At 46.9% G+C, this 21,642-nt stretch overlaps 1 protein-coding gene across 1 annotated transcript; it reads right to left on the bottom strand.

Annotated features, from left to right (window-relative positions):
* Positions 1 to 3,651: 3,651 nt before the first annotated feature.
* LOC122383075 (histone-lysine N-methyltransferase PRDM9-like) lies at positions 3,652 to 20,309 on the bottom strand. The gene is made up of 11 exons (XM_043369180.1): positions 20,022 to 20,309; positions 9,369 to 9,607; positions 8,899 to 9,062; positions 8,549 to 8,625; positions 8,247 to 8,333; positions 7,849 to 7,925; positions 7,422 to 7,515; positions 7,015 to 7,121; positions 5,804 to 5,946; positions 5,481 to 5,617; positions 3,652 to 4,703 (listed from the first exon to the last, which is right to left on the bottom strand). The coding sequence occupies exons 1-11, from the start codon at positions 20,152 to 20,154 to the stop codon at positions 4,003 to 4,005; spliced, it is 1,959 nt and encodes a 652-aa protein (XP_043225115.1). The 5' UTR covers positions 20,155 to 20,309; the 3' UTR covers positions 3,652 to 4,002.
* Positions 20,310 to 21,642: the final 1,333 nt, after the last annotated feature.

Consider the following 21,642-nt stretch of genomic DNA (forward strand, 5'->3'; position numbering starts at 1 on the left):
TCTCAAAAGCTAACTTCGGCGAACAAGCGCAGAAACAGTCGCCTTGCTTCACGTCAACATCTTCGAGCTTTGGATTGACAAAACTATATAATTTGGGTACCAAACGATAGCGCAAACTTTTGGCTTTGTAATGAGTCAAAATTTATATAATTATAATGCATATAGGTGTTACATTTATTGATTTTCGTCAGCCTTTACATTGGCACACTTTTTTGAAAAATGTAAATGTTCTTTTAGAGCTACAAAAAATTGTACGCTAGTGTACGGTCTCAGACTACCACCACACTGTAGGTCAAGGAGTTGTCTACATGTCCTCAAAATTTCAGCTGCGCCTGAGTGCGCCGGTGTTGGGGGTGAACACTTTTTTGAATGAGTCATGTCTGTTCCTGCTGAGCCATGGGACGGGCTCTAGCGTGCGTTAAGGGAAAATGCTAGTACTCCTCGTTCATTCTCTCGTCTATTGTGACGAGTTGGTGGCCAATGGAAGGTCGCCGACCTGTGTGCGACCTGCCGTACCCTGGGGCGTAATCAGCTGACGGCACGACCCCCACGACACGTGCCAGTTGCATTTTCATGTGTCGCGAGAAGAAAACAAAGGGTATCCGGAACCGGAGACCGGACAGTGTCGGTGAGTGACAGTTGTTCATTCAAAAAATAGCTAGCATTCCTATGAAATATACATTTCTTAAACATCAACAGCATTATCGGTGTAAATAGTACCTATAGGTCTATAACAGGAACTTTCCACTCCATGGCTATTGCAGGAAACTCATAGATGGGCTCTGGAGCTGTATGGTCGCTACACATGCTTGCTTGATAGTTTATAAACATATCTTAGTACCTGATGGAGCGCAATAGAATATTCATTGTGCCCAGTTTGCGATGGGACTGTGAACTGAAAAGTGACTGTATGAGACCGGCCATAGCACGCATCGCTGATCACGATGATCGGCAGGGTTACCATCGGCCTCTTCAGTCAGTATTAATACGTTCGATGTAGGTGGTATGGTGTCATTAGTGCTGTCCACCTTTATGAAAAAGTATCCGTTTGCAGCAGTAAGCGTCAGTTAGTATGGCAATTAAGTGCTTTTACGTGCACGTTGCATGTTACATAACGCACCATACAATAGGAATTGGTAAGAAGTTTTGGGATACATTCTACCATTTCACGTCATGCAATGGCGGATCCGGTGAAGGGCATAGAGGGTATTTGCCCTCCCCATTGCTGAGTCGTGTGGGCAAGACTATCCTTTTCCGCTCCCAAAGCTTTTGGTGATGATAAACATAATACGGCGTCTATGCCTATCTGGACGAAAAGCAGGTCTTTCCGTCACAACCATTCTGAGGGATGGAGCTGACCGCTCGCTGCTCATTATTTAGGTCGGTATGCTGATAACAGATGGAAATCCCTGAACTACACGCATGCAGGTTGCAGACGTAGTGAAGCGTTGTAAAGTCACCGGCGCGGCGGTGGGTCGGGGTCGCCGAATGGGTCGGAAATAGTGATGTCAATTACGGAAAATCGTGATACCGATACCAAACCAAATGCCAACAATATCCATGGAAAAATACCGAAACCAAACCGACTTGGGAATATGAGGAAAATACCAACTTTTTACCAAATTCTCAGCCTCTTTTACATTAGTGAGGATTCATAATACCAACAAAATACCAAATGCACTCGCCTTGAAATATCAAATACCAAGTTGGTATCGGTTTGGTATCGGTATACCAAAAAGTTGGTATCCGATTGACATCTCTAGTCGGAAACATTCAATGCCCTCTCCAAACGGATAAGCTGGATCCGCCCCTGACGTCATGTGACGTAAAACATACAAGACTCTGGACTTACTAAAGTGGAGACCGGGTTAACATCAAGTTGATATCAAAACATACGTTTAAAAATGTTTTTGAAATAAATATAAAGATTGTAGGTCCTATATGAATAAGTGTTATAAGTATAAGAACATTCAAGGTCACCTGAGGTCATCAACACTAATTAACTAGGTCATGTCCCCAAACTTGACTTGCCTCGTCGATGAGCCTTGCTAAGACTTGCGATTATTCTAAATTTATAGATACCTACAAATCCAAAAACAATACGAACAAATTGTAAATGTTCGTGCATTCATAGCTAGAACATAGTCACCGTGGCTAGAACATGACAATATTTTTATATGTTTCGTGACACGTGTGACGTCATAAACAAGTACATAAGCATCTGGTCTGACACATTTTGCACTTTAAATGATCCTTAGTCTCCAACGTTTCGTTTGAGCCCAAAAACACGTCTGTATCTCATATAGTTTCTTAGTTATGAGCCCTGGCCAGTTTTGGTCCAGAGTTAAAACATAGTGCAGCGGTTCAGCCGGGAAGGCTGGTGGTCCGTCTAACCCCAGTGTGCCGTGCCGTCCTATACCGCCTCGCCCTACGTCTTGTAACTGAGCCAGGAGCAAAACATAATCACATCGACGGTAACAGAACCAAGGTCATCGTTCAGTGTGTTTCGAATGTCCGGGCTGTTTTGTTTGGAGAGTGCAAGGTCGAGTCCGACCCCACTAAACACCACTCGAGACCACCGAGTGAGCAGACAATCTCAGCCAAGGCGCTCACTGAAGTAGATAATCAGCTAAGCTCCAGACTGGAAATCCGGGGAACAACTGGTGCAGAAAACGACCCGAGAACAATACGTAATCCCACTATCTGCCATTGATAATAGCCGTCCATAGGAACACGGAGACCTTCACATATAGCGGCAAATACCACCCTCCCCCAGTTTCCTGGCCATACCTCCCGTGCCTCAGACTGGAAGGCTCACTCACATACGCTTTCCAGTCACGTGACATGACGTCATGGCCTCGTTTCATAAAGTGAGTCCGTAACTTACGCCGGTTTTTGGTCTTGTATTGCAAGTGCATGTGAAGCGATGACGATAGTTTGGATCGTTAAATTTATTTATCTTGCACGCAAGAACAGAAGAAAGAAGGGGAAATACGTTTATCGCTTCACATGCTTTTGCAAAACAAGACAAAAAACCAGCGTAAGTTACGGACTCGCTTTATGAAACGAGGTCCATGACACGAATCAAGACCCATTTGTTTCAGTCTCGAGCAGCAACACAGAGTCTATTTCTGCCAGATGCACGGTGATGAAGCTGCCGCCGGAGGATGAAATTGACTTATCTGAGCAGTGTTGACCCTGGAGGTTTCCGTATGATGTAGTGTGGACATGCTGACTCGATAGCCGACTGATCACGATGACTGGCCAGTCACGATGACTCCTCATTCGTATACCGGCCTATACTGTGATGACTTGTGACATTTGATCGACTTAGTGACAATCAGCGGGCGACACTTTCACTGATCAGTGATGAGACTTTATATGAATAACCAAACGCAGCCGAGATCGTCAGGGTCCGGGTCTCCCGTGATATAACCCGTCTCTGAGTTGGCGGTATGACCACTCACACACACAGACGGTGTGCCGCGGGCGGTATGGCGCCGGCAAGGTGCACCGAGACAGGTCACCATGAACGGCCGGACGGTAATGCACCGGCACTGTGCACCACGGCTGTCCAGCCGTATAGAGACTGTATAGGATAGACTAAGTTAGCACAGTCAGTGGTGTGTGAACAGCTTTGAAACAGCCGAGATGTGCTAACACCAAATATATTGAACAGATGAAACTATAAAACATCAACACAACACTCCATGAGGCATACCACTGCAGTATGGTCGAACCATTTATCCATAGGGTTCAGTAATACGATGAATACAACTAATCAGTAATCACAAGGTTATTTAATACCGTAGCGCAATGTCATCGAGTCGTGTGCGTGCGATTTCATCCAAAATTGATCAAGCAGCATGCACCAACGCCCTAAATCAGCGATCACACCCAACAGTGACATTATTACAATAAGTTGATCCAGAGGCAATAGCATGCAATATAAAATCACAACAGGCTCGTAACAACCATCCCGCCAGTACAGTCACACACACATCAGCTGGTCACCAAACACCTCTCACTGTGTTTCCTCAGTTTACAGGGCGCCACAAATCCCTTACCACACCGCTCACACCTGTGTCGGTAGTCGTGTGTGTGCCGGGCGGTGACGTGGTTCTTCATGTGCGACTGAACCGTGAACCGTGCCGGGCAGAAGGAGCACCCGTACGGCCGCTCCCCCGTGTGAGTCCGCATGTGTGTGTTAAGGTTCGCCTGTGTAACGAACCGGGCCGAGCACACCTGGCACCGGTGCGGCTTCACTCCGTTGTGTGACCGCATGTGTGCGGTGTAATGGGACAGGACGTTAAACATGGCGCCACACTGCTCACACTGACGCACCTTCTCCCCGGTGTGGATCCGTCTGTGATCTGTTAGGGTACCGTTCCGGATGAACGCCTTCCCACAGACGTCACACACGAACGGTCTCTGGCCGGTGTGTGTACGGCGGTGACGGGTCAGATGACTGAGCCGGTTAAACGTCCTGCCGCACTCGTCACAGCGGTGGGGCCGCTCTCCCGTGTGGGTGAGGCGATGGTTACTCAAATTAAACGCATTGTTCGTACAGTACTCACACCACTCACACTTGAACCGTCCGTTCCTGCCGATGTGACCGTGCCGTGTCTTCACATGTTTGTCCAGCCGCTCCTGTCCCAGACAGGCGTAGTCGCAGTGGACGCAGCGGACCGTGGAGCAGCCACCTGGCGAATGACATTGAATGCATTACAATACAACATCCAAGTTACGCCAAACATAGAATACGTGTGTGTAATGTAATGTAATATAGGTAATTAAGGTAATGAATGAATGGAATGAATGTTAACATATGTCATTCACCTTTTCACGCCCAATTTAGGCGGCAGTGCACCCATTTCAGTGATAGTGCAGGCGATTTCCACAGTACGGCATAGTGATTTCATATATTGAATCGCGGCATGATATTCGCCATAGTGCAGCCCATTTCGTTGTAGTGTAGGTAAAAGTGGCCCAGGCTCAGCGATATTATAAATGGTCTCAAATCTTAATACACCAAAGGAGCCTAACCCAGCAACAACAGCAACTGACGACCACTTCGATGTCGCTTTCAAACAGATTCCTGACGCGCCATTTTGACCATCCCAGTGAAACGTCCAACACATCCAATGCTTTAATGCAGGGCTGCGGAGTCGATGGATTTTCGGCGACTCCGACTCAGACTCCGGCTTTCAAAAACCAGCTCCGACTCCGACTCCGACTCCGGGCAGAATTGTCGACTCCGACTGACTCCAACTCCCGACTCCGCAGACCTAGCAGGGCTGCGGAGCCGACAGATTTTCGGTGACTCCGACTCCGACTCCGGTCACAACTGTCGACTCCGACCGACTCCGACTCCGACTCCGACTCCGCAGCCCTGCTTCAATGCTTTCGAGCTTATGCGGTGCGCAGTCGAAATCGACGAAAGGATAAATCCATAATCAAACTTATATTCGACTGTTCACCTGACACGAAGGCTGCTGGCGGCGGGGCGGCGGCCGGAGCCTTCCTGAACGTCTGCACGTTGATGTTGAGCTCCCGGGCGTAGGCGTCTCCGTAGTAGACCAGCAGCTCGGAGCCCTTCACAATCGGCTTGTACGTTCTGGAGAAGATATGTTCAGTGTTCATTAATTGTCTTACTGGCACAAGAACATATTCTTTGTAGTCCATGGAGTCCAGAGACCATCGTTCTGTTCAATAACCCCAGTAAGAAGATTGATACCCCAGTAAGAAAATTGATCAACTACCAGGTTATCTGTTTATATGCCATACAAGATGCACTTCTTACCTGTAGTACATCTGGCCCTTGTACTGGAAGGCGATCAGGTTCTGCTCCTGCTCGAAGCGGGCACAGTTGACCAGCCGCAGCCAGTTGCTGGAGCTCGAGTCGCCGGCGTTCACGTAGTGGTGCACGCGGCGACACTTTTTGATCTGCAAAACCGTTAGTGTGCATCACCTCAAGCACCGTTTAGCGTTTAATTACGTACTTACAACACCAGTATAACGCCTTTTGGGGCGACTAACGGAGCGAGCGAGAGGGTGGGCCTTGCACGTGCGAAATTTCGAGGGGGTACCTCCAACTGACTTGTGCACGGCACCTTACTAACCGGTCTCTAGCGATGTGCCAAGTTTGAGCACAATCGGCCCAGCCGTTCTGGAGATCTGGAAGCGGCACCCTGCACGTGCGCACGTGCAAAATGGGTCGCAACTGACTTGTGCACGGCACCCTACTAACTGGTCCCTAACCGTGTACCAAATTTGAGCGCCATCGGTCCAGCCGTTCTCGAGATCTGGAAACGACCCCTGCACGTGCGCACGTGCAGCAGCACCCCAACTCTGGCACATGGATATGCAGTGCCTAGTGGGTGCCTACCTACATGCCAACTTTCAGCGCAATCGGCCCAGTAGTTACCGAGATATTGCAACAATTACAAAACTGATACCTCTTCGTTTTGCACGTGGCACGCGCATAAGGGGTCACCCACGTGCATCGAGAATAGACCAATACTTGGTAGAAGGAATGAAGCTACCCTACAAAAATTACCGCATGTAAATCGGTCAAGTGGTTGCTGAGATATACCTAAGCCTCGCAAAAGCGTCCGCACGGCCGGCCCGCCGGCCGGCCGCTCATACTCAGAAATTTCCGTTAATCCGTTAATATAAGGAAAGACTCCGCTCGCTTCGCTCGCTCCGTAACAAGTGTCACTAGTTATCGAGGGTGTCAGCATTACAGAGATGTTGAAGGCTCTACTTTCTCATCCATGACAGCAATGTCAATCTGGCACCAGCTTTTCTAACATCAAACCAGTAATACGACGTGGGGATTTGGTGTTTCATTTTATTCTGTTCATGAACCACACTAATGCAAATATCTGAGTTGGTTCAAAAATGGTAATCTCTCAATTTCCCTAGCTGGTTCCGTTTTTGTTGTTTCCCGATAAGCGCGATCGATATTTAGTTTCGAAAATACATCCCACCACAGACCCGCCGCTCTCTCACCTCCCAGCTGTAGCCCGAGTCGGTGGCCTGGCGTCGGTCGGCGGTGACGATGCCCTCGTAGGGACCGAACCTCAGCCGCGCCGGCAGGTCCTTCTCCGTCCAAATGCCTGTATGGGCCGTGGGAATACAGGGGTAACGTTGGTGAACTGTCATAGACTAAACACAGCTGCGGCTCAGTCTGGTGAGGGCCGAATGAAAGCAGTCGGAACGCCATAAGGAATACAATATGACAGCAACAGGAATTCAATACGGTGGTACGGAATTGACTGAGAAACTAAGGACACTGCACAACAGCGACTTATTGACGCTCCAAGAGCAGTATTCTGTATCAAAATAGCCATAAAATATTGTAAGGCATAAATCAGGGGATCCAAATGAGTAGGATAAATAATGGTGTTTTTAAATACCGGTGTTGGCTCCGGGGATTTTGGACCGGCCCGGGTTGAGGAACTCGGGACGGGTCTTGATGTCTCGCTCAGGATCGCCAGTGTCGAACGGGACCTGTGTGGTCACGCGTGTTGCGGTGATCACAATAACCAGGTAACCGCAAAAATTACTCAAATGATTGCTAGAAGACCAAAAACGAACACTTTTCAACTGAAATCCTTTAACGGCCATAGTAGCATGACGAAGAGAGTAACTACCACTTGCACTCGAACCACTTTTTACGGCGAGATGATATAAAATAATGAGCAATGGGAGCGCAAGCTGTAGCTTACATAAGAACACATCGCATGATTTATGAAGTGATCGGGAGTTCAAAGCTACACAAACAATGCCATCAGACTTACAGACGGAGCGAGCGAATTAGCGGTCCCCTCCAGAGTTCCGTACCTTGTTGTCGGGTACGACCTCCAGCGGTCCGTGCACAGGACAGTCGCCCTCCCACTCGCGGTCACACTCGTCACAGACTGGAACAACACGAAATAGAGGTTATCTCTGTCCGATTCGCCCCGGCTCCCGGTCCACACACTAGCTCTCGTGTCGGTCAACTGTATTGGCTCAGGAGGGGACGACCGGTCAGCCCCGGTGGCCGGCCGTGTCTCGGGCGATTAGAGTGGCCGAAATCAAACCCACAAGTCCGTACATAACAATCTCTACCTGTAAAAAGACCGAAGACTCGGAAACAAGGAACACGCTTTGCGGCAGATATGACCTTATAATACACAGCAGAATGTGGAGGCTGACAGGTTTAGTGTTGTTTGCTTATGAGACGGTAGCTGGTTACTCACAGATGTAGTCGTCGTCGTCCAGATCCTCCTCCTCCCGGTAGTTGACCGTGTTCCGGCGGCGTTTGAACACCTCCCGCTCGGGAGGCTCTGTGGAATTTGACATTACACCACGTCATGCCCGCACACTCAATGTAACATACGTAGCCACAACAGCACCAGCTGGAATAACATCCAGTTGGTTTTGCGTAAAGTAACGGGCAAAACGTTTGGTACCACGATAAACGCCAAAACCGATCGTGACCGTAAAGTGGTGTCTAGGACATGCTATTCATACCAATGACAATGATGATGATGGCACTTACCTTCTCCCAAGTCCTTGAACTCGGCAATGATGTGGTTCCACAGCAGTTCGGCTTTCGTGTCCACAGCGTGCCGGGCCCTGAAAGACGCGTCAAACCATACATAAAATGGTCTTAGAGGCTCATTTATTTGGCGATAAAGAAAGGCCCTTGAATCATGCCTTGCAGAAAGTGTGCGAAAAGTAAATCGGCCCCCAAACAAACAGTAGATATCCGACCACAGACAATACGCTAAAATGCAAACCGAAAGTGCCAGTCGTAATAACAGCAAAATATCGCTAGTTTTATAGCTATCGCTAGATATAGATAGGTATCTTGAAATTTTCACAATAACACTCGCTGTCATCACTTACTTGAACTGATCCTCGAGCGTAAAGCCGATGAAATCGTACGGCGGCGACGGCGGCCTGTGCCGAGACCGGTCCGCCTCCTTTGCTGCCTCTTCTGTGGTGACCTGCCGCCGCTCCTCCGACTGGACGTGCTCACCGGACACGGCCGAGGAAGCAGTGGGCGCCGTCTGAAATATAGTGACAGGTGCTGATAAGATACTCCAAGAAAGCCAAACGATGACCTTCCAGCCTCGGGTATATTGTTGAACGGGAAAAGACTTGATAACTAGCAAGCATGGGTGTAAATTACTACCTAATTAAATACCAGCAAGTAATTACTACCTTGTCCTACAATAAACACAACTCTGAAATGCAAAATGCTGTGTAAAATGTAAAAATGTAAAATGCTATTCTACCTCTCCGGATTACAATGTTACATGCCCCGTGTTTTGCAGAGAAGACAGCCACCACCACCCCAACAGTTCCCCACCAACCTCAGCCGATGTCACCGTCGCCGTCCTCTTCACCGGCGGCTGAAACTTGCTCTTGGCGGCGCCACGTCGCACGGTGGAACGCGACCGCCGCTGGACCGGCCGGACGCATCGCGACGGGCTCCAGTCATCGTCGCCATCATCGGCCGACCTCGCTGGTCGAGGACGCTTCGGTCGGGCCGGCCGGGGCGGCGGCGGCGGCGGCGGGGCGCGCATGAACGATGGCGGGTGACCCGCGATGCCTGTGTGGGGACCGACACAAGCACTCAGCCGACAATGGGACACTTAACCCTATTCCTGGCGGCTCCGCCGGGACAAGAAACTGGCGGGGGGGGGGGGGGGGGCGATTCGGCCCCCCCCCCCCTGAGATCTCGAGAACGAAGCAAGATAGCGACAAACGGTAAACGGCATCGGATACGCACGGTCAAGATCTACAATTTTTACTAAGGTCATTTTCAGGTCAGGTCAAAGATGACGTCACAGGGGTCGAAAAAGTCAAAATGGCGGCACTAGATATGGAGAGAGTTTTTCTCGAATAACTTTCGAATTAGACAAGATAGGAACAAACTAAGGGCATCATCGTGATCCTCTCGTCAATCCGCATCGAATGATATATATGTTGACCTCGCAAGGTCAAGGTCAAAGGTTGACCTCAGGTCACGTGACCTCGAGGTCATCATGTATATCATTCGATGCGTCTTGACGAGCTGAACACAATGAGACCATCTACGCGTCTGTATCTTGTTCCTGTACGGAGTTATTGGCCAAAAACCTTTGGTGACCTTTGATGACGTCACATGACCTCACAGCTGCCCAACAGCAAAACAGACCTCAAGGTAGTGAAGGTTGATCGTATATGAAGTCATGTATGGTATATGGGGCCATTCCGACCCGTTTTAGTGGTAAAAACAGGGAGTTGATTTTTCCCCCATTGACTTATAATGGGGAGGTCGCGAAACTGACCTGACCTTAGGTCACCGATATCAAAATTCCGAGATATACAAATTGCACATACTGGTACCCTAACTAAAGCCTGAAGAGAAGAAATCGATCGGTCAAAAACTCTAGCTCTGGCGTGATTGCAAACTTTTCTGAGGTAGGGTCACCAAACCGCCTCTGGTGACCTGACCTGAGGTCAGATCAACTCAAAATTTTCAGACATGTTGCGTAGAAGCCTTTTAGGAAAAGTCAGAAAATTTGAGCTTCCTAGCTCAACGCGTTTGGGAGAAATAACCAAAAAACCTCAGGGGGGGGGGGCTCCTGAGCCCCCCCCCCCCCGCCAGGAATAGGGTTAACTGCTGCTCCTGGATTTCTGGCGGAGCCTTCAACCAACCTTAAATGGAGGACTGGGCAGTTATAGGTACTCTGACCCACGAACAGCAGTTTTCGTGCGCCTTTATGTGTGTGAGGGTGACGCTAACACATTTACGGCGTGGCGGACAAAGTAAGTATAGTCGACTACAGAATGATGTTCCACTCCTCAGAAGCTATGAGTTGACCGGAGCGCTAAGTTGTGCCGTTTATCACGCAATTAAGCGTGTCGATGTTGAGCATTAAGACAAAGTTATAATTTGTGAACTCAGCCCGTGTGATGCGGCACAGCCTACCACTCCAGGCAAATAATTGCTTGTGAAAAGTGGAACATCATTCTGTAGTCGACTATACATACCTTCTTCCCACATACGACTGCCGCACTGTTCCGGTGACAAGACCGATGAACAGTTTGGCTAATCGTACACAACTACGGGGATTGATTGGCATCAACTCAAATGTAAACCACTAGGTACGCCTATCTTGGTGGTGCACCCCTGCCTAACCGAAGGCCGAATCAGATCACCAGAGCACGGGGAAATCAAACCAAATCCTGTTACACAGCCAGTCCCGGACCGAACACAACAGCAAACTCTTATACCAGTATAACGCCTTTTGGGGCAATCGGCCAAGTAGTTACCGAGATATTGCAACAATTACAAAATGGACACCTCTTCGTTTTGCACGTTGCACGTGCATTAGGGGTCACCCACATGCATCAGGAATAGTCCAATACTTGGTAGAAGGAATGAAGCTAGCTACCCTACAAAAATTACCGTATGTAAATCGGTCAAGTGGTTGCTGAGATATAAGCGTCGCAGAATCGTGACCCACGGCCGGCCGGCCGGCCGGCCGCTCATACTCAGAAATTTCCGTTATTCTACGTAAGACTCCGCTCGCTTCGCTCGCTCCGTACCCAGAGATCTGCATAAATAAGACGATCATAATCTTACTCTCGCTTGTTTTGATGTTTTCACAGCCGCTGACACATAGGGGATCGATCGGCCCCTGCACCCATGCTCACTGAAAGCAATTTAAACCGAGGCCGGCGGTTTAAACTATATGTTCAGGCTCAGGCTACACGTGACCACCCAGTAAAGTACGTGCGTGTTCTGCAGATCCATACTTCCGGGACTCGCGTGATATCAGGTTCTGCGGTATCCCAGAATTTCCGTGAAATATCGTACGCCGACGTAAGCATGACAACTAATCATACTGAGCGCTATCCTAACGAATGTGCAAGTTTGCTAGTTGATGATTTTTTAAATACCAAACATATTTATTTTGCCATTTTATCACGAACCAATCATACAAAATAAAATAACAATTATCAATTACCTACCTACTTCAACTGGACTCATACGGTGCGCCACCAAGTGCGCCAACAACTGTCATCTCACGCAAGCAGGCAGATTCTGCAAAAAAGTTCGGAGCTTTGGCCTCTATATCGGTAGGCACGAAGTGAACCATCCTGACAATCCTGACTATCCGGCATTTCCTGTACTGTGCATCCGTGATTTCTTTGACTGAATAGCTGCGTGTCCCGCAGCGTATCCCAGCGTAGCTGATCTTGTGTATTTCCTATTGGCTGAGCTGGATCTGCGTTCCGACTTCCCGCAAAACCCGACAAAACGTAGGTCACGCACGTAATTTCCTGAAGGATTAGCCTGAGCTTTAAGACCTGGCTACACTATGCGTTTTCTGTGTGCGTTTTTTGCGAGTTTGCGTGATTCGCGTAATATCGTTCTAGAAAGAAACGGCATTACGTTTTTGTGGTATGTTTTTCATATAAAATTTCATTTAATATAAATGTTTTATTAATTTTCATACAAATATTAAAGAAGTTATATTAGCAATAACTTTTTTTTTTTCTTGAACGGTATTACGCAAATCACGCAAACTCGCAAAAAACGCACGCAGAAAGCGCATAGTGTAGCCAGGCCTTTACTCCCCTCCCCCACCTTACCTGCCTAAAACAATCCGGAAAGCTGAAGGGTAAAATCCACGGACGTATAAACCAGTATAACGCCTTATGGGGCGACTAACGGAGCGAGCGGGAGGGTGGGCCTTGCACGTGCGAAATTTCGAGGGGGTACCTCCAACTGACTTGTGCACGGCACCCTACTAACCGGTCTCTAGCGATGTGCCAAATTTGAGCACAATCGGCCCAGCCGTTCTCGAGATCTGGAAGCGGCACCCTGCACGTGCGCACGTGCAAAATGGGTCCCAACTGACTTGTGCACGGCACCCTACTAACTGGTCCCTAACCGTGTACCAAATTTGAGCGCCATCGGTCCAGCCGTTCTCGAGATCTGGAAACGACCCCTGCACGTACGCACGTGCAGCAGCACCCCAACCTTAACACATGCAGATGAATTATCTGATGGAGACCTAACTGTGTACCGAGTTTCAATTCAATCGGCCCAGCCGTTGTGCCGTTATTGAGGTTGCAATTTTGGGGGTTCTTAAAAAATGTCCAACTTTACCACGCGCCACGTGCGGTGGTTGGCAAGAACGCATGGTGGCCATCACACCACAGAACTTTTACGTCCAAGTGACATTCAGTAAAGAAGACCGCTTGTCAATCGGATGTCCCGTTCCTAAGATATTAGCTTTTGAAGAGCGTCCCCACGGCCGGCCGGCCGGCCGCTCATACTCAGGATTTTCCCTTAATTCAGTATGAGACTCCGCTCGCTTCGCTCGCTCCGTAATAAACTGGACCCGCAACCACCTCCATTCAGGTGAAGCCGACAAGGCGCCATTTTACGTTGCCAAAAAACCGTCCTCTGGATGGTCATCGAGCCAATACAATTAGAATTGCGTCCAAACGGATGATCGGATCGAGATGCTGGTGGGACCGTTCGACGGGTAATTCCTTGAGGCAGGTGATGAGGTATGTCACATGTCACCCAGTGTCACATGGCGCGTGCCACGTGCCGACAAAGTCGGGAAGGGCAAAAACCTTTAAGCGACGCTTCAAATCAAACGAAGGGCGGCACAGGTGCCAAACTCACAGGTCACATGTCCCAGTGTTCGACCACTAACATATGGTATGCTCGGCACCAGGGGGTGCGGAATGCACGCGCTAGTGGCGAAAAACATGTTTTGAGGAGGCATCCTCCGATTCCGGAAAACCTTGACCTAGGCACACCAAATTTGGCACACTGACACTACTGGACACGCGCTTTAAGGTGCTGTACAAATAGGCGTGCTGGGGTACACGGTGCACGTGCTGTGCACGTGCAAACCTTTTGATGTTGCACTCTATGTCACATATGCGGGTAGGGGTAGGGGCAGGGCGGGTAGCGCTAGCAAGCTCAAAGTGCCAAATTTACACAGGCCACCCAGAATGCATTCCAGCATAGTTATTGAGCATATCCATTTCCTGGTGGCCCCCAAAGGTGCGCTCTGCACGTGCAAAAAATTGTTCGCGCCGGGCGGTGGGGATGCTTGGACACCCTATGTGGATTTATGTAAATATCTCGAAAACGGCGTGGTGTAGCGCCGCCGTTTTCGGCACACCTTTTCATACATCTTTTTCACACATGCTGCGTAACTTTCAGACTTAGGTCACTCAAGGTTAAGTCATCAGGTTACGTCCAAGTGACCTCACCTTAGGAAAAGTTATAGTGCACGTCATAGCTACACAGACTGAACAATCGGTTTAAAACGTGCAGCGATTGATAAGAGCAACAGTATATACAGGGTGTCCAGAAAAAAAGATACTACGGAAATTAATTCGCATTCATTAACGCACGTGCCGATTTTGTTCCAAATTCATGTGCTTATAGTGCAAGATTTGGCAAAACTCATGAGCACTGTAATGCGTCGTTGGAAAGTTGTCTGCCTGCCCTCCGAGATGGTCAACATGACCATCAGTCACCTGCAGACTGTGCTAGTGCTGGAGCTGATCCGCCGCAAGGCCGCTCACATTGAGTATCTGCTTTGAGGAGCTGCCGCAACTAACCAAAGAGTTTACATGCCATGTGGCACCTGCTGTCTGTTTTGCCATATTTTGGCGAATACAAGCATGTGCCATTTTAAAATGTAAGGTGTTTATTTTCGGAATTACTGCAAAAAATAATAGTATCCGTTTTTTCTGGACACCCTGTACGTAGAGTACCTACCTCTACCTCGAAATTTCAATCAGTGGCGGCGGAACACCTTCAATTAAAGGTGGGCACTGCCGACTTTTGGTCCCATTCTTTCCATGCAACGCCCATAGGGCGTTGCATGGAAAGGGCTATGTTAAAATGCCAAAATCAAAGGGGGGCACGGTGCCCCGGTGCCCCCTCGTTCCGCCGCCTATGATTTCAATATCACTTGCTTGCTCAATGCTCATTGCTCAGCTCGTATTGTAAGAGCACTGCGGCACAGCATAGATGCAGGCGCTTTGCTACTGCCATTTATGGATGAAAGATGAAGATAATGGTTATTGCGGTACAGTATTACTGGAGGCGCAAACAACGTAGATAACAAAGATGCCTATGCTGCGCTGGCCGGCGATTGAGGCGTAAATTTGCGTTGCTGGGTAGAAAAAAGTTCAGGAGCCCGAATTTGACCAAATAAATGATTTGTCGTGCTGCAGGTCTGAGGTCGCAAAATCAACAGAACCCTAGGTCAGTGATATTGAAATTTCGAGGCTACGTATATACGTATATACAGTATATACGTAGGTACTCTACGTATATACTGTTGATCTTATCAATTGCTGCACGTTTTAAGCCGATTGTATAGTCTGTGTTGCTATGACGGGCATTATAATTTTTCCTAAGGTAAGGCCACTTGGACGTAACCTGGTGACCTAACCTTGAGTGACCTAAGTCTGAAAGTTACGCAGCATGTGTGAAAAAGATGTATGAAAAGGTGTGCCGAAAACGGTGGCGCTACTCAACGCCGTTTTCGAGATATTTACATAAATCCACATAGGGTGTCCAATCATCCCCACCGCCCGGCGCGGATAATTTTTTGCACGTGCAGAGCGCACCTTTGGGGGCCACCAGGAGATGGATATGCTCAATAACTATGCTGTAATACATTCTGGGTGGCCTGTGTAAATTTGGGACTTTGAGCTTGCCAGCGCTACCCGCCCTACCCGCATATGTGACACCTGGAGTGCAACATCAAAAGGTTTACACGTGCACAGCACGTGCACCGTGTACCCCAGCACGCCTATTTGTACAGCACCTTAAAGTGCGTGTCCAGTAGTGTCAGTGTGCGAAATTTGGTGTGCCTAGGTCAAGGTTTTCCGGAATCGGAGGATGCATCCTCAAAACATGTTTTTCGCCACTAGCGCGTGCATTCTGCACCCCCTGGTGCCGAGCATACCATAAGTTAGTGGTCGAACACTGGGACATGTGACCTGTGAGTTTGGCACCTGTGCCGCCCTTCGTTTGATTTGAAGCGTCGCTTAAAGGTTTTTGCCCTTTGTAAGTTTGTCGGCACGTGGCACGCGCCATGTGACACCGGGTGACATGTGACATCCATCATCACCTGCCTCAAGGAATTACCCGTCGAACGGTACCAACAGCATCTCGATCCGATCATCCGTTTGGAAGCAATTCTAATTGTATTGGCTCGATGACCTTCCAGAGCACGGCTTTTTGGCAACGTAAAATGGCGCCTTGTCGGCTTCACTATCTTCCATAGGAGGTCCATTGGGATTGTCAGTCCAGTTTATTTATACGTCCGTGGTAAAATCAGACCAACTACCTGCCCAGAGCTAGCTCAAGCACCCCACGGAGAAGCTCCAACACGGTTCGTCGGAAGGTCACCTCAGGCTCAAAAGAAACGGTATATACCATTCGAAAGCTGACGGTGAGCTGAATCCAAAAATGTATTTTTTATCAAAATCGATCGATGGCCTTTTTTGAAAATTGCATTTTTGTAAAGACTTAATAATTCTTTAATCAACGGGCTGTCCCGGGCATTCTTGAAAAAATAAACATGTTTTTTTTCCAGTTCCAGTGAAAGCTGAACGCCAAAAGAACAATACTTAGCTAAACAATATTTCCTAACATTAACATGCGTCTCCCACAGCCGACAATAAGGCGCAATCACACAGCTCAATGTCACGATAGACCAAAGTCAGTCACACAGAAGCATAAAATGACCCTTATCGACTCACAGACCCGGCGTTCTCGGCCCGCCTGACCGGCCACGGAAAGAACGTTCGGCTCTCGTTCTACTAAACAAATGTCATATTTGTCAGTTTAACCATGGATGAAGGAGATTCTTTCATCCATGGTTTAACTGTCCACATCGCTATAAAAGTTATTCAGGATACTTGTAAAGAAAATTCACTGTTCTGCTTGATTTACAACATGCTTCAATTTACATTTTTCTTATACATGTTTTGTTCCATCCAGCTGCGCTCAGTGCCCGCGCAGGGGAAGTGAGCGGGGTTTCACTGTCAGAGGCTGTACTGGTGACAGCGGCTCGGCCGTGCGACCGGTCAAAGGTTTCCCTGCCCCACCGGGCGCTACCCCCCACTCCACCGGAGCTGAGGCCGGTGCAACCTCTGACCTTTCAGCGCGGCCAATTTTCCTTATATGGGCATGATACCAAGCTCAATTGAGCAAAGTAGACATGAACAAATGTAAATTAATGCATGATGTGAAGATGACAGAGCAATGAATTTTCTTCACAGGTATCCTGAATAACTTTAATAGCGATGTGGACAGTTAAACTGACAAATATGACATGTATTTAGTAGAACGAGAGCCGAACGTTCTTTCCGTGGCCGGTCAGGCGGGCCGACAGCGCCGGGTCTGCGAGTCGATAAGGGTTATTTCACGCTTCTGTGTGGCTGACTTTGGTCCATCGTGACACTGGGCTGTGTAATTGCGCCTTATTGTCGGCTGTGGGAGACGCATATTAATGCTTGGAAATATTGCTCCGCTAAATATTGTTCTTTTGGCGTTCAGCTTTCACTGGAACTCAAAAATACATGTTTATATTTTCAATAATGTCTGGGACAGCCCGTTGAATAAAAAATTATAGTTTTTTTTTTTTTACAAAAACGCAATTTTCAAAAAAGGCCATCGATCGATTTTAATAAAAAGTACATTTTTGGATTCAGCTCACCGTCAGCTTTCGAATGGTATATACCGTTTCTTTTGAGCCTGAGATGACCTTCCGACGAACCGTGAACGATGCCCGCGCCACCCTACCCTATCTCATCCATCCTTGCATCCATCCACCCATCAGATGATAGGTACCTTCTGAAAGCCGTCCAGCGCCGTTTGCAATTAGGCTGGAAAACTCGATGAGGCAATTACACCTCACCACCCAGCATCATAAACTTCGGTTCTCCAAACAGCCGTTCCTTAGGGATTATTACACTTTACACTTTAGGGGAGACTGGGGCACATTCGTGCAAAAAATGGATAAATCCATATACCTATTTGCTCTTTGGTTGGTACAATGGTAAAATTGTTGATTGTAGTATGGAAAGGAACTATTGCATATATTTACCTTGTTAAAATTAATCCTCTAAAATTATCATCTTTATTAGAAAGAATGACTTATTAGCTCTGAACGTCTGCACAAAACTGCCCCAGGTATGGGGCACTTTCGTGCATGGGGGTGGAGCACTTCCGTGCACTCTGCAAAGTTCGAGGAATTACCAGGTATTACCAGAAATTTACCAAAAGAAACTGGCAGGGGGCTTGGGGTCAATCCTCCCGATAGAGATACGAACCAACAGGTACAAACTACCGAATAATGCTCGTTTATTTCATAGGTAGTAGGTACCATAATTTATGATTCATACTGAATACCGGCAAGATCATAGGCGGCGGAAAGGGTAGGGCACGGGGGTACCGTGCCCCCCTTGATTTTGGCATTTTAACATTAGCCCTATGGGCGTTGCATGGAAAGAAAGGGACCAAAAGTCGGCAGTGCCCCCCCCCCCCTTAACCCGCGCCCCGCTGGGCTATTCAGCCATACACGCCCTGCTGGGGGGGGGGGGGCAGATTCTGCCCCCTGTCTAACTTCCGAACCGATGGTCGTAGAAAGACGAGGAAAACGGCAATCAAAAGCTCTCAACAAGGCGGATCTTAAGAGCCCAATTTTTTTGCTTTAGTAGGTCAGAGGTCAGGTCAAGGTCAGGTCAAGGGTACAAAATGCAAGTTTCTACAGTATCGGCCTTGCACCGTAGTTGCCGAAGAATGGACTGAGACTGATTGCCCAAAACGTGTTCTTAGACTACCAAGACAATATTCGTTGCATAAAATGTCAAAGGTCAAGGTCAGGTCACCAAAAACAAACTATAGAAAAGAGCATGTGCGACACATGTTTTCTGTGTCATTTTACTCATAGAATTCAATAGGCACACTCAATAAGTGATATGGATCACATCTGGATGAATTTCAGGTCGAGGTCAGGTCAAGGTCAGGTCGAGTGAGGTCAAATTTTGAACTTGAATGTTAAGGCCTAAAAAGGTGTCTATCTGATGCAGTTTTTCACCACGGCGAATCGAATGGTGCTATTTTTGTTTCCGTACGAGGTCTAGAACTTCCAAAAAGTCATTTTTCGAATTTTTTTGTGTGTCTTGACGTCATACAATTTTGAATAACCCCCACATTTTTGAACTGAGTCTTCTAAAATTGGTATGTAGGTGCACATAGACCACTTCTCTGACATATATTCCGGTTTTTTGATACACTCGAAATTTTGGATTTATAATTATTTTCCCCCAAGTCAGTTTTTTGAAGAAAAAAAATTGAGCCAAAATCCAAAATTTTCAAAAAAAAGAGATAGCCATTTGATAGACAAAAGAAGAATCACGTATAACCTTTTTTGTTACGTCTTGATTCCGTTAAAAATGAAGATGTTAGCGGCGCGTGAAATTTTGCAGTTTTTGAGGCGAAAATTGCGAACATGACGTCACTAAAACGTCAATTTCTCAAAAAATTTCTGACGGATTTCGCTCAAATTTTCAGGGAATGTGTCAAATTGATGTATGATAAGGTACTGAAAGTTTGACGTCGCTAGCGTAACGCGTTTAGACGTTATTGGCGAAAAACGGGAGGGGGGGAGCAGATTCTGCCCCCCCCCAGCGGGGCCGGGGGCGCGGGTTAATTGAAGGTGCTCCACCGCTACTGGGCAAGATGTTTGCAGCTTGCTTTTCCGTAATCCTCAGCACACCTTTTCCGTGGATTAACGACATCTCCATACTGATACCGTTGATGGAGATACACATTTGACATTACCGAGAAACTGACGGAATGCTTGCGATTGGTTCTGTTTTGTAGGGTTAAGTCTTTCGGTTCCACAAGACATATACTTATAAGTGATTCATTAAACATATAAAAACGTAAAAAATGGGTAGCTTGGACTTACCAAGTTCAGATAACTTGTCATAGTTGGACTTCATGTTACAATAAACCTGCTTCTCGAGATCACTTAGGGCTCCCCAGGCGTCCTCGGCAAAGAACTGTCGTATGTGTTTAAACTTCTGATCTTCGACTTCCATCTTAACATTAGATCAACGGTCGCAGCAAGTGCGAAAACAACACAATCGCGATATTATAGGAACTTATAGCTTAAATATCAATAGGTAATTGTGTTGCTTCCAAGGCTATAGAACTCCTTGCTTCTTGTTGATTTCCTGTTGCTTACAGGGTTACCAACGAGAATTTTTCTAAATCCCAAGATCGCCGCGCGAATTTCCCAAAATCGAGCTCCATATCCCAAGGTCGACAGGATCAAAGCCCAATGTGCATCCCAAGGTCTATAGAAACCAAATATAGAGCAAATAAAGTGTATTTGACGTATTTTCAAATCTTTGGTTGACTAAATAAATCAATATCGTTAACATAACTTGCATTTGGCACAGTTACAAACGCAGGCATAGGTACAGAGACACAGCAAGTTACCTTTCTGGGTTTTACGTTTATTTCCCGTTTCACGCGGTTTCAGTCTGGCGGCAAAACCATCCAAAATGTACGCTCTTGACTAGCATCGATAACCCGAACAAATATTGGGACAGCTCGCAAAAATATCAACAATAGGTACAACACAAGGTATATAATAACGAACCGAGCCGCGAGATGATCACAGAATGATGAATCAAAATGAATGAATGTTGACCAATGCCAATGCATCGTTGAGCGTCCGATGGTTTACGATAGGAATTATAACAATAGTTTTAAACTAGCGCTTTTTGGAACTAGCGCTTCTTTCGTGCTTCGTTGGTTGCTTGGTAAGGTACAGTGAAACCAAACGAAAGAACGCTCGGTTGTGTTCGTCCAAAAAGGACGGTTTACAAAAAAAAAAACAATTAAGTTGTGTTAGATGTGTTCCTGATTCCTTTGTTTGGTCTTTATTAATACTTTTGCTTTTTCCAATGATTAAAAAAAATGTGTAAAAATTAGCGGGAGTCGTAAGCTCGGGACAAATCCCAAGGTTTGCTGTTGAATCCCAAGGTCCCAAGGTCGGGTTCAATATCCCAAGATCTTGGGACAAATCCCAAGCTTTGGTAACCCTGGTTGCTTACATTCGCTTACATTCATCTTCTGCTTGAGACCGGAAGTTTCATTCAAGGTTTCATTGAAATAAATTCAATTCACATTTTGTATTACTTTTTGTAATATTCGTCAATATTTTTTTCAGATAATAATGCAGAATAGGCAGTAATAAAATAATAAAGAATATTACAAGGAAATTGTGAGTTTGCCATAGAATTTGCCATGAATAGAGTTATTAAAAAGCTCTTGGGCAAAATACCGCTCTTTGTAAAGAACTTTACGACAATTTGTACAATTCTATGAATAACTTATTCATTTTTAAGAAAAGTATATATTTCTTTAATCAAAGTGTAATTTATAATAACTTGTTCTCTGGTGACTTTAAATATGCATACACTTTTAAAAAAGAAGGCATTGCATATTCTAAAATGACGTCATTTGCTTTTGACAAATTGAAAGTGTAATTCTTGCTAAGTTTACTTTATGCAGTGTTT

The sequence above is a fragment of the Amphibalanus amphitrite genome, unplaced genomic scaffold, assembly GCF_019059575.1.
Source record: "Amphibalanus amphitrite isolate SeventyFive unplaced genomic scaffold, NRLGWU_Aamphi_draft 000154F_arrow, whole genome shotgun sequence".
Classification (NCBI taxonomy): Eukaryota; Metazoa; Arthropoda; class Thecostraca; order Balanomorpha; family Balanidae; genus Amphibalanus; species Amphibalanus amphitrite.

Excerpts from the sequence above, each read along its gene's own strand:
- LOC122383075 (XM_043369180.1), bottom strand. The coding sequence starts at position 20,154 with ATGGAAGTCGAAGATCAGAAGTTTAAACACATACGACAGTTCTTTGCC. Across the intron at positions 8,334-8,548 it reads GTTCAAGGACTTGGGAGAAG|AGCCTCCCGAGCGGGAGGTG; the intron begins GTAAGTGCCATC and ends CAAATTCCACAG. Across the intron at positions 7,516-7,848 it reads AGGTCGTACCCGACAACAAG|GTCCCGTTCGACACTGGCGA; the intron begins GTACGGAACTCT and ends GTGACCACACAG.